The sequence below is a fragment of the Perca fluviatilis genome, chromosome 24, assembly GCF_010015445.1.
Source record: "Perca fluviatilis chromosome 24, GENO_Pfluv_1.0, whole genome shotgun sequence".
Taxonomy (NCBI): domain Eukaryota; kingdom Metazoa; phylum Chordata; class Actinopteri; order Perciformes; family Percidae; genus Perca; species Perca fluviatilis.
The window spans coordinates 15090237-15102870 of NC_053135.1; the positions used below are offsets into that span (position 1 = coordinate 15090237).

At 47.3% G+C, this 12634-nt stretch overlaps 1 protein-coding gene across 1 annotated transcript; it reads right to left on the reverse strand.

Annotated features, from left to right (window-relative positions):
* Window positions 1-1967: 1967 nt before the first annotated feature.
* On the reverse strand, window positions 1968-8404 carry LOC120553991 (putative mediator of RNA polymerase II transcription subunit 26; the record flags this gene model as incomplete). The annotated part of the gene is made up of 4 exons (XM_039792540.1): window positions 1968-2241; window positions 4518-4744; window positions 6719-6778; window positions 8279-8404. Coding segments are annotated over 4 exons (687 nt in total), but the record flags the coding sequence as incomplete, so codon positions are not given.
* Window positions 8405-12634: the final 4230 nt, after the last annotated feature.

Below are 12634 nucleotides of genomic sequence, written 5' to 3' on the forward strand. Positions count from 1 at the left end.
GATGAAAATAATTTTCTGTAATATTCTAATGTGTTTCATGAGATGCCAGCATGGGCTTACCACACACTACTAGAAGAAACAAATATGAGTATGATGCTGCATCATACAGACAAAAGTACACTCCTGTTCCTTGTATTTCACACTTTAATACTTTATTTACATTACATGGAATATTAACACACAAAAATGCAGACAACATAACAATCACCACAGTGTGCAGCAGAGTTTCCACAAAGTAAATGTCTAACAATGTAATGCAATCAAATACAAATTAACTTAAATATATTTGAATATATTAGACATAAGAGCTGTTTATTCTTGTAGCCAATCACTGTATATGGCTCATAAGGTTCTGTGTCAAAGGTAACAGCAGTTAGTAAAAGTTGTATGCTTGTCTAATGTCAAAAGAATATACATCAAGTTTGTATGTGTACTTAATTAGTGCATGATGGAAGATCTGTTCTAATTAGTAAGTTTTGTCTTTGTAAAAAACACAAGTCACAACTAAAGAACATTAGATGTATAAAATAGAATCACATAATAAGTCTCTTCATGAACAATAGAAAGTGTACAGAGTGTCTAAATGTTGGTGGCATTAAGTCCCTTGATCCAGTCCAGTTAATTCCAAATAACAGCTGTAACAACTGCTATGACTAAAAGGAAACTTGTTTTGTTGATGACTAAAGAAAAAGAAAAAAAAAAAAAGAAATTCTCAGCTGTGGTTGATGCTGATGCAGCTGTTGTCACTGTTGGGTCAGCTATGGTTGTTGTTGGAGCATCTGTGGTTGTTGTTGCTGCAGCTGTGGTTGTGGTTGGGGCAGCTGTTGTTGGAGCAGCTGTCGTTAAGGCAACTGTTGATGGGGCAGCTGTTGTTGGGGCAGCTGTTGTTGGAGCAGCTGTTGTTGGAGCAGCTGTTATTGGGGCAGCTGTGGTTGGAGCAGGTGTTGGGGCAGATTTTGTTGGAACAGTTGTTGTCGGGGCAGCTGTCGTTGGAGCAGCTGCGGCTGTTGTTGGGGCAACTGTTGTTGGAGCAGCTGTTGTTGGGGCAGCTGTTGTTGGAGCAGCTGTTAAGGCAGCTGTTAAGGCAGCTGTTGTTGGGGCAACTGTTGTTGGGGCAGCTGTTGTTGGAGCAGTTGTTGTTGGGACAGCTGTTGTTGGAGCAGCTGTTGTTGGGGCAGTTGAAGCAGCTGCTGTTGGAGCAACTGTTGTCGGAGCAACTGTTGTTGGGGCAGCTGTTAATGGGGCAGCTGTTGTTGGGGCAACTGTTGTTGGGGCAGCAGTTGTTAGTGCAACTGTTGTTGGGCAGCTGTTAATGGGGCAGCTGTTGTTGGGGCAGCTGTTGTGAGCAGCTGTTGTTGGGGCGCTGTCGTTGAGGCAACTGTTGTTGAGGCAGATGTTGTTGGGGCAACTGTTGTTGGGGCAGCTGTTAATGGGGCAGCTGTTGTTGGAGCGCCTTTGTTGGGACAGCTGTTGTTGGGCGCAGCCACTGTTGGGGCAGCTGTCGTTGGAGCAGCTTTTGTTGGGACAGCTGTTGTTGTGGTAGCTTTTGTTGGAGCAGCTGTTGTTGAGCACGCTGTTGTTGGACAACTGTTGTTGGGCACCTGTTGTTGGAGCAGCTGTTGTTGGGACAGCTGTTTTGGGCAGCGTCGCTGTTGTTTGGGACAGCTGTTGTTACAGGCTGTTGTTGGGGCAGTTGTTGAAGCATCTGTTGAGAACTGTTGTTGGAGTACTGTTGTTGGGGCATTTGTTGGGACAGCTGTGTTGAGGTGTTGTTGGGAGTTGTTGAAGCACTCTTTTGACACTGTTGTGAACAACTGTTGTTGGGCACTGTTGTTGGGGCTGTTGTTAGGGCAACTGTTGTTGGGCAGCTGTTTGGGGCAGCTGTTGTGGGGCAGCTGTGTTAGCCGTTGTGGGAGTTGGCAATGTTGTTGAGGCAGAGTGTTGGGGCAACTGTTGTTGGGGCAGTGTTAGGAGCTGTGTTGGTTGTTGGGACGCGTGTTGGGAGGGGCGCTTGGGGGACGGCCGGGGTACTGTTGAGCAGCTGTTGTTGGGACAGCGTTTTGGGACGCGTTGGGCGCTGTGGGACAGCTTTTTAGGTTGGGGTGTAAGCAGGTTTGTATTGTTGGAGTAGCGTTGTTGGGCATGTGGGACGCTGTTGTTGGAGCGCTGTTGTTGGGGCGGTGAGCGCCTTTGGGCACTGTGTCGGAGCAACTGTTGTTGGGGCAACTGTTGTTGGGGCAGCTGTTGTTAGAACAGCAACTGTTGTTGGGGCAGCTGTTAATGGGGCAGCTGTTGTTGGGGCAGCTGTTGTTGGGGCAGCTGTTGTTGGGGCAGCTGTCTTTGAGGCAACTGTTGTTGAGGCAGCTGTTGTTGGGGCAACTGTTGTTGGGGCAGCTGTTAATGGGACAGCTGTTTGTTTGGAGCAGCTTTGTTGGGACAGCTGTTGTTGGGGCAGCCGCTGTTGGGGCAGCTGTTGTTGGGACAGCTGTTGTTGGAGCAGCTGTTGTTGGGGCAGTTAGGCAGCTGCTGTTGGAGCAACTGTTGTCGAAGCGCTGTTGTTGGGGCAACTGTTGTTGGGGCAGCTGTTAATGGGGCAGCTGTTGTTGGGGCAGCTGTTGTTGGGAGCAGCTGTTGTTGGGGCAGCTGTCGTTGGGGCAACTGTTGTTGAGGCAGATGTTGTTGGGGCAACTGTTGTTGGGGCAGCTGTTAATGGGGCAGCTGTTGTTGAACAGCCTTTGTTGGGACAGCTGTTGTTGGGACAGTTGTTGTTGGAGCAGCTGTTGTTGTGGCAGCTGTTGTTGGAGCAGCTGTTGTTGGAGTAGCTGTTGTTGGGGCAGCTGTTGTTGGGACAGCTGTTGTTGGGACAGCTGTTGTTGGAGCAGCTGTTGTTGGGGCAGTTGTTTAAGCAGCTCCTGTTGGAGCAACTGTTGTCGGAGCAACTGTTGTTGGGGCAACTGTTGTTGGGGCAGCTGTTGTTAGGGCAACTGTTGTTGGGGCAGCTGTTGATGGGGCAGCTGTTGTTGGGGCAGCTGTTGTTGGAGCAGCTGTTGTTGGGGCAGCTGTCTTTGAGGCAACTGTTGTTGAGGAAGATGTTGTTGGGGCAACTGTTGTTGGGGCAGCTGTTAATGGGACAGCTGTTGTTGGAGCAGCTTTTGTTGGGACAGCTGTTGTTGGGGCAGCCGCTGTTGGGGCAGCTGTTGTTGGGACAGCTGTTGTTGGAGCAGCTGTTGTTGGGGCAGTTGAAGCAGCTGCTGTTGGAGCAACTGTTGTCGGAGCAACTGTTGTTGGGGCAACTGTTGTTGGGGCAGCTGTTAATGGGGCAGCTGTTGTTGGGGCAGCTGTTGTCGGAGCAGCTGTTGTTGGGGCAGCTGTCGTTGAGGCAACTGTTGTTGAGGCAGATGTTGTTGGGGCAACTGTTGTTGGGGCAGCTGTTAATGGGGCAGCTGTTGTTGGAGCAGCTTTTGTTGGGGCAGCTGTCGTTGAGGCAACTGTTGTTGAGGCAGATGTTGTTGGGGCAACTGTTGTTGGGGCAGCTGTTAATGGGGCAGCTGTTGTTGGAGCAGCTTTTGTTGGGACAGCTGTTGTTGGGACAGTTGTTTTGGATCAGCTGTTGTGGCAGCTTTTGTTGGAGCAGCTGTTGTTGGAGCAGCTGTTGTTGGGGCAGCTGTTGATGGAGCAGCTGTTGTTGGAGCAGCTGTTGTTGGGGCAGTTGTTGAAGCAGCTGCTGTTGGAGCAACTGTTGTCGGAGCAACTGTTGTTGGGGCAGCTGTTGTTAGGGCAACTGTTGTTGGGGCAGCTGTTAATGGGGCAGCTGTTGTTGGGGCAGCTGTTGTTGGAGCAGCTGTTGTTGGGGCAGCTGTCTTTGAGGCAACTGTTGTTGAGGCAGCTGTTGTTGGGGCAACTGTTGTTGGGGCAGCTGTTAATGGGGCAGCTGTTGTTGGAGCAGCTGTTGTTTGGACAGCTGTTGTTGGGGCAGCCGCTGTTGGGGCAGCTGTTGTTGGGACAGCTGTTGTTGGAGCAGCTGTTGTTGGGGCAGTTAAAGCAGCTGCTGTTGGAGCAACTGTTGTCGGAGCAACCGCTGTTGTTGGGGCAACTGTTGTTGGGGCAGCTGTTGTTGGGGCAGTTGAAGCAGCTGCCGTTGGAGCAACTGTTGTTGGAGCAGCTGTTGTTGGGGCAGTTGTTGAAGCAGCTGCTGTTGGAGCAACTGTTGTCGGAGCAACTGTTGTTGGGGCAGCTGTTGTTAGGGCAACTGTTGTTGGGGCAGCTGTTAATGGGGCAGCTGTTGTTGGGGCAGCTGTTGTTGGAGCAGCTGTTGTTGGGGCAGCTGTCGTTGGGGCAACTGTTGTTGAGGCAGCTGTTGTTGGGGCAACTGTTGTTGGGGCAGCTGTTAATGGGGCAGCTGTTGTTGGGGCAGCTGTTGTTGGAGCAGCTGTTGTTGGGGCAGCTGTCTTTGAGGCAACTGTTGTTGAGGCAGATGTTGTTGGGGCAACTGTTGTTGGGGCAGCTGTTAATGGGGCAGCTGTTGTTGGAGCAGCTTTTGTTGGGACAGCTGTTGTTGGGGCAGCCACTGTTGGGGCAGCTGTCGTTGGAGCAGCTTTTGTTGGGACAGCTGTTGTTGTGGTAGCTTTTGTTGGAGCAGCTGTTGTTGGAGCAACTGTTGTTGGGGCAGCTGTTGTTGGAGCAGCTGTTGTTGGGACAGCTGTTTTTGGGGCAGCCGTTGTCGGGGCAGCTGTTGTTGGGACAGCTGTTGTTGGAGCAGCTGTTGTTGGGGCAGTTGTTGAAGCAAGTTGCATGGTCGACGGGAAGACAACACAAGGGTTAATACACCTCTTTCGTTGAAACTTGACGCCAGGGTTCCTTTACCATGCGTCGTACATTTGACGACTAGGGAGTGAGACTGTGTTGACCCTCGACATTACTAAAAATGAGGGCAGGCCTTCAATGATTCCTCAAGATAAAAAAGGCTGAGTAAATAAAAATAAAGTTTATTCAAGTTTATTTATTATCACATGTGCCACATGGTTTACATTGTCAAAACTGCTCACAATTGCCCTGTGATGAAAATAATTTTCTGTAATATTCTAATGTGTTTCATGAGATGCCAGCATGGGCTTACCACACACTACTAGAAGAAACAAATATGAGTATGATGCTGCATCATACAGACAAAAGTACACTCCTGTTCCTTGTATTTCACACTTTAATACTTTATTTACATTACATGGAATATTAACACACAAAAATGCAGACAACATAACAATCACCACAGTGTGCCGCAGAGTTTCCACAAAGTAAATGTCTAACAATGTAATGCAATCAAATACAAATTAACTTAAATATATTTGAATATATTAGACATAAGAGCTGTTTATTCTTGTAGCCAATCACTGTATATGGCTCATAAGGTTCTGTGTCAAAGGTAACAGCAGTTAGTAAAAGTTGTATGCTTGTCTAATGTCAAAAGAATATACATCAAGTTTGTATGTGTACTTAATTAGTGCATGATGGAAGATCTGTTCTAATTAGTAAGTTTTGTCTTTGTAAAAAACACAAGTCACAACTAAAGAACATTAGATGTATAAAATAGAATCACATAATAAGTCTCTTCATGAACAATAGAAAGTGTACAGAGTGTCTAAATGTTGGTGGCATTAAGTCCCTTGATCCAGTCCAGTTAATTCCAAATAACAGCTGTAACAACTGCTATGACTAAAAGGAAACTTGTTTTGTTGATGACTAAAGAAAAAGAAAAAAAGAAAAAGAAATTCTCAGCTGTGGTTGATGCTGATGCAGCTGTTGTCACTGTTGGGTCAGCTATGGTTGTTGTTGGAGCATCTGTGGTTGTTGTTGCTGCAGCTGTGGTTGTGGTTGGGGCAGCTGTTGTTGGAGCAGCTGTCGTTAAGGCAACTGTTGATGGGGCAGCTGTTGTTGGGGCAACTGTTGTTGAGGCAGCTGTTGTTGGGGCAACTGTTGTTGGGGCAGCTGTTAATGGGGCAGCTGTTGTTGGAGCAGCTGTTGTTGGGACAGCTGTTGTTGGGGCAGCCGCTGTTGGGGCAGATGTTGTTGGGACAGCTGTTGTTGGAGCAGCTGTTGTTGGGGCAGTTGAAGCAGCTGCTGTTGGAGCAACTGTTGTCGGAGCAACTGTTGTTGGGGCAACTGTTGTTGGGGCAGCTGTTGTTGGGGCAGTTGAAGCAGCTGCCGTTGGAGCAACTGTTGTTGGAGCAGCTGTTGTTGGGGCAGTTGTTGAAGAGGCTGCTGTTGGAGCAACTGTTGTCGGAGCAACTATTGTTGTGGCAGCTGTTGTTAGGGCAACTGTTGTTGGGGCAGCTGTTAATGGGGCAGCTATTGTTGGGGCAGCTGTTGTTGGAGCAGCTGTTGTTGGGGCAGCTGTCTTTCAGCTGTTGTTGGGGCAGCTGTTGTTGGGGCAACTGTTGTTGGGGCAGCTGTTAATGGGGCAGCTGTTGTTGGGGCAGCTGTTGTTGGAGCAGCTGTTGTTGGGGCAGCTGTCTTTGAGGCAACTGTTGTTGAGGCAGATGTTGTTGGGGCAACTGTTGTTGGGGCAGCTGTTAATGGGGCAGCTGTTGTTGGAGCAGCTTTTGTTGGGACAGCTGTTGTTGGGGCAGCCACTGTTGGGGCAGCTGTCGTTGGAGCAGCTTTGTTGGGACAGCTGTTGTTGTGGTAGCTTTTGTTGGAGCAGCTGTTGTTGGAGCAGCTGTTGTTGGAGCAACTGTTGTTGGGGCAGCTGTTGTTGGAGCAGCTGTTGTTGGGACAGCTGTTGTTGGAGCAGCTGTTGTTGGGGCAGTTGTTGAAGCAGCTGCTGTTGGAGCAACTGTTGTTGGAGTAGCTGTTGTTGGGGCAGCTGTTGTTGGGACAGCTGTTGTTGGAGCAGCTGTTGTTGGGGCAGTTGTTGAAGCAGCTCCTGTTGGAGCAACTGTTGTCTAGGCAACTGTTGTTGGGGCAGCTGTTGTTGGGGCAGCTGTTGTTGGGGCAACTGTTGTTGGGGCAGCTGTTAATGGGACAGCTGTTGTTGGGGCAGCTGTTGTTGGAGCAGCTGTTGTTGGGGCAGCTGTCTTTGAGGCAACTGTTGTTGAGGCAGATGTTGTTGGGGCAACTGTTGTTGGGGCAGCTGTTAATGGGACAGCTGTTGTTGGAGCAGCTTTTGTTGGGACAGCTGTTGTTGGGGCAGCCGCTGTTGGGGCAGCTGTTGTTGGGACAGCTGTTGTTGGAGCAGGTGTTGTTGGGGCAGTTGAAGCAGCTGCTGTTGGAGCAACTGTTGTCGGAGCAACTGTTGTTGGGGCAACTGTTGTTGGGGCAGCTGTTAATGGGGCAGCTGTTGTTGGGGCAGCTGTTGTCGGAGCAGCTGTTGTTGGGGCAGCTGTCGTTGAGGCAACTGTTGTTGAGGCAGATGTTGTTGGGGCAACTGTTGTTGGGGCAGCTGTTAATGGGACAGCTGTTGTTGGAGTAGCTTTTGTTGGGACAGCTGTTGTTGGGACAGTTGTTTTTGGATCAGCTGTTGTTGTGGCAGCTTTTGTTGGAGCAGCTGTTGTTGGAGCAGCTGTTGTTGGGGCAGCTGTTGATGGAGCAGCTGTTGTTGGAGCAGCTGTTGTTGGGGCAGTTGTTGAAGCAGCTGCTGTTGGAGCAACTGTTGTCGGAGCAACTGTTGTTGGGGCAGCTGTTGTTAGGGCAACTGTTGTTGGGGCAGCTGTTAATGGGGCAGCTGTTGTTGGGGCAGCTGTTGTTGGAGCAGCTGTTGTTGGGGCAGCTGTCTTTGAGGCAACTGTTGTTGAGGCAGCTGTTGTTGGGGCAACTGTTGTTGGGGCAGCTGTTAATGGGGCAGCTGTTGTTGGAGCAGCTGTTGTTGGGACAGCTGTTGTTGGGGCAGCCGCTGTTGGGGCAGCTGTTGTTGGGACAGCTGTTGTTGGAGCAGCTGTTGTTGGGGCAGTTGAAGCAGCTGCTGTTGGAGCAACTGTTGTCGGAGAAACTGTTGTTGGGGCAACTGTTGTTGGGGCAGCTGTTGTTGGGGCAGTTGAAGCAGCTGCCGTTGGAGCAACTGTTGTTGGAGCAGCTGTTGTTGGGGCAGTTGTTGAAGCAGCTGCTGTTGGAGCAACTGTTGTCGGAGCAACTGTTGTTGGGGCAGCTGTTGTTAGGGCAACTGTTGTTGGGGCAGCTGTTGATGGGGCAGCTGTTGTTGGGGCAGCTGTTGTTGGAGCAGCTGTTGTTGGGGCAGCTGTCTTTCAGGCAACTGTTGTTGAGGCAGCTGTTGTTGGGGCAACTGTTGTTGGGGCAGCTGTTGATGGGGCAGCTGTTGTTGGGGCAGCTGTTGTTGGGGCAGCTGTTGTTGGGGCAGCTGTCTTTGAGGCAACTGTTGTTGAGGCAGCTGTTGTTGGGGCAACTGTTGTTGGGGCAGCTGTTAATGGGGCAGCTGTTGTTGGAGCAGCTTTTGTTGGGACCGCTGTTGTTGGGGCAGCCGCTGTTGGGGCAGCTGTTGTTGGGACAGCTGTTGTTGGAGCAGCTGTTGTTGGGGCAGTTGAAGCAGCTGCTGTTGGAGCAACTGTTGGCGAGACAACTGTTGTTGGGGCAACTGTTGTTGGGGCAGCTGTTAATGGGGCAGCTGTTGTTGGGGCAGCTGTTGTTGGAGCAGCTGTTGTTGGGGCAGCTGTCGTTGAGGCAACTGTTGTTGAGGCAGATGTTGTTGGGGCAGCTGTTAATGTGGCAGCTGTTGTTGGAGCAGCTTTTGTTGGGACAGCTGTTGTTGGGACAGTTGTTTTTGGATCAGCTGTTGTTGGGGCAGTTGAAGCAGCTGCTGTTGGAGCAACTGTTGTCGGAGCAATTGTTGTTGGGGCAACTGTTGTTGGGGCAGCTGTTGTTGGGGCAGTTGAAGCAGCTGCTGTTGGAGCAACTGTTGTCGGAGCAACTGTTGTTGGGGCAACTGTTGTTGGGGCAGCTGTTAATGGGGCAGCTGTTGTTGGGGCAGCTGTTGTTGGAGCAGCTGTTGTTGGGGCAGCTGTCGTTGAGGCAACTATTGTTGAGGCAGATGTTGTTGGGGCAACTGTTGTTGGGGCAGCTGTTGTTGGAGCAGCTGTTGTTGGGGCAGCTGTCTTTCAGGCAACTGTTGTTGAGGCAGCTGTTGTTGGGGCAACTGTTGTTGGGGCAGCTGTTAATGGGGCAGCTGTTGTTGGGGCAGCTGTTGTTGGAGCAGCTGTTGTTGGGGCAGCTGTCTTTGAGGCAACTGTTGTTGAGGCAGCTGTTGTTGGGGCAACTGTTGTTGGGGCAGCTGTTAATGGGGCAGCTGTTGTTGGAGCAGCTTTTGTTGGGACAGCTGTTGTTGGGGCAGTTGTTGAAGCAGCTGCTGTTGGAGCAACTGTTGTCGGAGCAACTGTTGTTGGGGCAGCTGTTGTTAGGGCAACTGTTGTTGGGGCAGCTGTTAACGGGGCAGCTGTTGTTGGGGCAGCTGTTGTTGGAGCAGCTGTTGTTGGGGCAGCTGTCTTTGAGGCAACTGTTGTTGAGGCAGATGTTGTTGGGGCAACTGTTGTTGGGGCAGCTGTTAATGGGGCAGCTGTTGTTGGAGCAGCTGTTGTTGGGACAGCTGTTGTTGGGGCAGCCGCTGTTGGGGCAGCTGTTGTTGGGACAGCTGTTGTTGGAGCAGCTGTTGTTGGGGCAGTTGAAGCAGCTGCTGTTGGAGCAACTGTTGTCGGAGCAACTGTTGTTGGGGCAACTGTTGTTGGGGCAGTTGTTAATGGGGCAGCTGTTGTTGGGGCAACTGTTGTTGGGGCAGCAGTTGTTAGTGCAACTGTTGTTGGGGCAGCTGTTAATGGGGCAGCTGTTGTTGGGGCAGCTGTTGTTGGAGCAGCTGTTGTTGGGGCAGCTGTCGTTGAAGCCTGTTGTTGAGGCAGATGTTGTTGGGGCAACTGTTGTTGGGGCAGCTGTTAAAGGGGCAGCTGTTGTTGGAGCAGCTTTTGTTGGGACAGCTGTTGTTGGGGCAGTCGCTGTTGGGGCAGCTGTCGTTGGAGCAGCCGTTGTTGGGACAGTTGTTGTTGTTGGGACAGTTGTTTTTGGATCAGCTGTTGTTGTGGCAGCTTTTTTTGGAGCAGCTGTTGTTGGAGTAGCTGTTGTTGGGGCAGCTGTTGTTGGGACAGCTGTTGTTGGGGCAGCTGTTGTTGGGACAGCTGTTGTTGGGGCAGCCGCTGTTGGGGCAGCTGTTGTTGGGGCAGTTGTTGAAGCAGCTGCTGTTGGAGCAACTGTTGTTGGAGCAGCTGTTGTTGGGGCATCTTTTGTTGTTGCTGCAGCTATGGTTGTTATTCCTGCAATGTTACAATACAAATTGGTAGTAAGACATTGTCTGAAGTGCAACGGTATAGCTCAGATGGGTTAAACTTGAAACCAAAAACCAGAATAAAAATACTTATTTTCTTTGCATACATATGTTGTCGATTTTTTATTCTACTTGCTCTACCTCATAATTCAATTTAATATCTTAAACTTACCAACACATAGAAGGAGGATGACACAGATCTTCATCATCATTTTGGGATGTGCTATACTGATGAAAAAAATATATTATTTTTTGTCAGATTCTGTTAAGCAACTAAATAGCATTTACTAATCTAATCTAAAATCTGTATTTATAGAACTGCTTTCTGCATTATACTAAACTGCTGAAAAATGTAGTGTCACTTATTTTGTTGAAATTAATTTAATTATTTCATGACATGCACTGCATCTTTGAGACAATAAGCCTTTGTTAGCTGTAAATGCAAACTACCATTTATGTTAGGATCTACAAATGAGGATTGTCATTGTATTACCGTGAGCATTTACTTACTTACATTGGCTTTTTTTGTGCATTACTTATTTGTTTTTATAAATTTTAAAAAGTAAAACCTCTGTCTAACAGCAACATACACAACATAGTTGTAGCTGTAGACACGTATAATCATTAAAGTTTTTAAAATGTTTTATTATCTTCCAGAACAAAATTAAATAAATTACTATTTTATTAATAATTGTTGGCTTTACACTTATCCACTGATAACTGTAACACCAACAATTATTACACCGACAGACTGTGGGTGATGATTATTATGATTATTATGGTGACTATTATTGAGGATAGTTGCATTGTTAATGAAGAAAGACAGAAACACAACTTGCATTGATTGAAATTGGACTAATATTCATCATTGAAATACTTAAAGGTTTTGTCTACCGTAGAGTTGTCTTGATTGAAGCTCTGATTCCACCTGTTGCTGTTTGCTGGTTGATGTCCTCCACTGAACACACATCACCTTTTATATCGATTCTCACAAAACAGGTAATACGACATCAGGCTCTGAACAAGGAAGCACATAATTTGTATGTACATGTATGTATGTGTAATTTGTATGAGGAATGTTTGTTTTTAGTTTTTTCTTCATTTGGGTTACTGTCTAAAGAAACCGGTTGAGGGACATTTCTTTTGAGACATGACGTTGGATTTGTGGGGAAGGTTTTTGTGATGTTATGGTAAACATTTGTTTTTTTTTCCTTATAAAATTACACCAAGCGTTGTTGTCATTGTGTAGCTTATGTGTTATGTGTATACGTTGGGAAAAGCTTCAAAAATATACAGGAATAAAAGTGTTGAAAAAGATGACCAAAACATTGAAATTAAAGTTTTAATTTTAAATTTGGACCCAGAAAAATAGAAAGTTGCATGTTAGACGGGAAGACAACACAAGGGTTAATAGGAAGCAAAAACAGATTGTGACCAAGACTTTATTATGGTGTGTTCACACCAAACGTCAAGTGAAATTCTTGCGCACAAAGCAGAGGCATGAATTTGTGCTTGGCATGGAAAACAAAATGTTTGTGATGCTGATGATCAATGAGTTGGCTATGGTTTTTTTTAATTAATCACCAACTATTCTGATAACTGATTAATCAGTTTGAGTCATATTTTTTATGAAAAGAAAATCTTTTGATTGTTGATGTGAATATGTTCTAGTTTCTTCACTCCTCTGTGACAGTAAAGTGTATCTTTGAGTTATGGACAAAACTAAACATTTGAGGAAGTCATCTTGGGCTTTGGAAAATATTGATCCATTAATCAAGATAGTAATACAGTTTTTCTTGATTGCTTTGTCCTGCTTAAAGAAACTGGGATCCACTTGGTTTTCATCATCACTGTCTCAGCAGAGCAGAAGACACCTCTTGCAAATGTGTTAACTCTTTCTCATTGGATTGACACATTTTCCCCACCCTTTTGCAGAACAGTTAACATGGATGTCATTCAAGCAGTCCAAACTCTGTTGTTTTAGCTATGGTAACCAAACAAATACCATCTATTCCTAACTATTAGAAACTACCTACATCAGTATGAAATCACTGAAGCACCTGTCTGACACTCCTTCACACAAATCTTCAATTAGCAATCAGTGTGCAGGGTTAGGCCATGAGGTCCCATCGCCAAGACAGAAGAGACTGAGTATCAATAGTGGCTATTTCTTATACTCTACAGTAATATATGTTTATACTTTACTGTAATAGATTTTATTTTTATTTTCTTAATTTCTTATACTCTCATAGACTTCATTTTGGTTTCCATGTATTTTTTTTTTTGAACTTTTTATTTAAACATTTTAATCATTATACATAA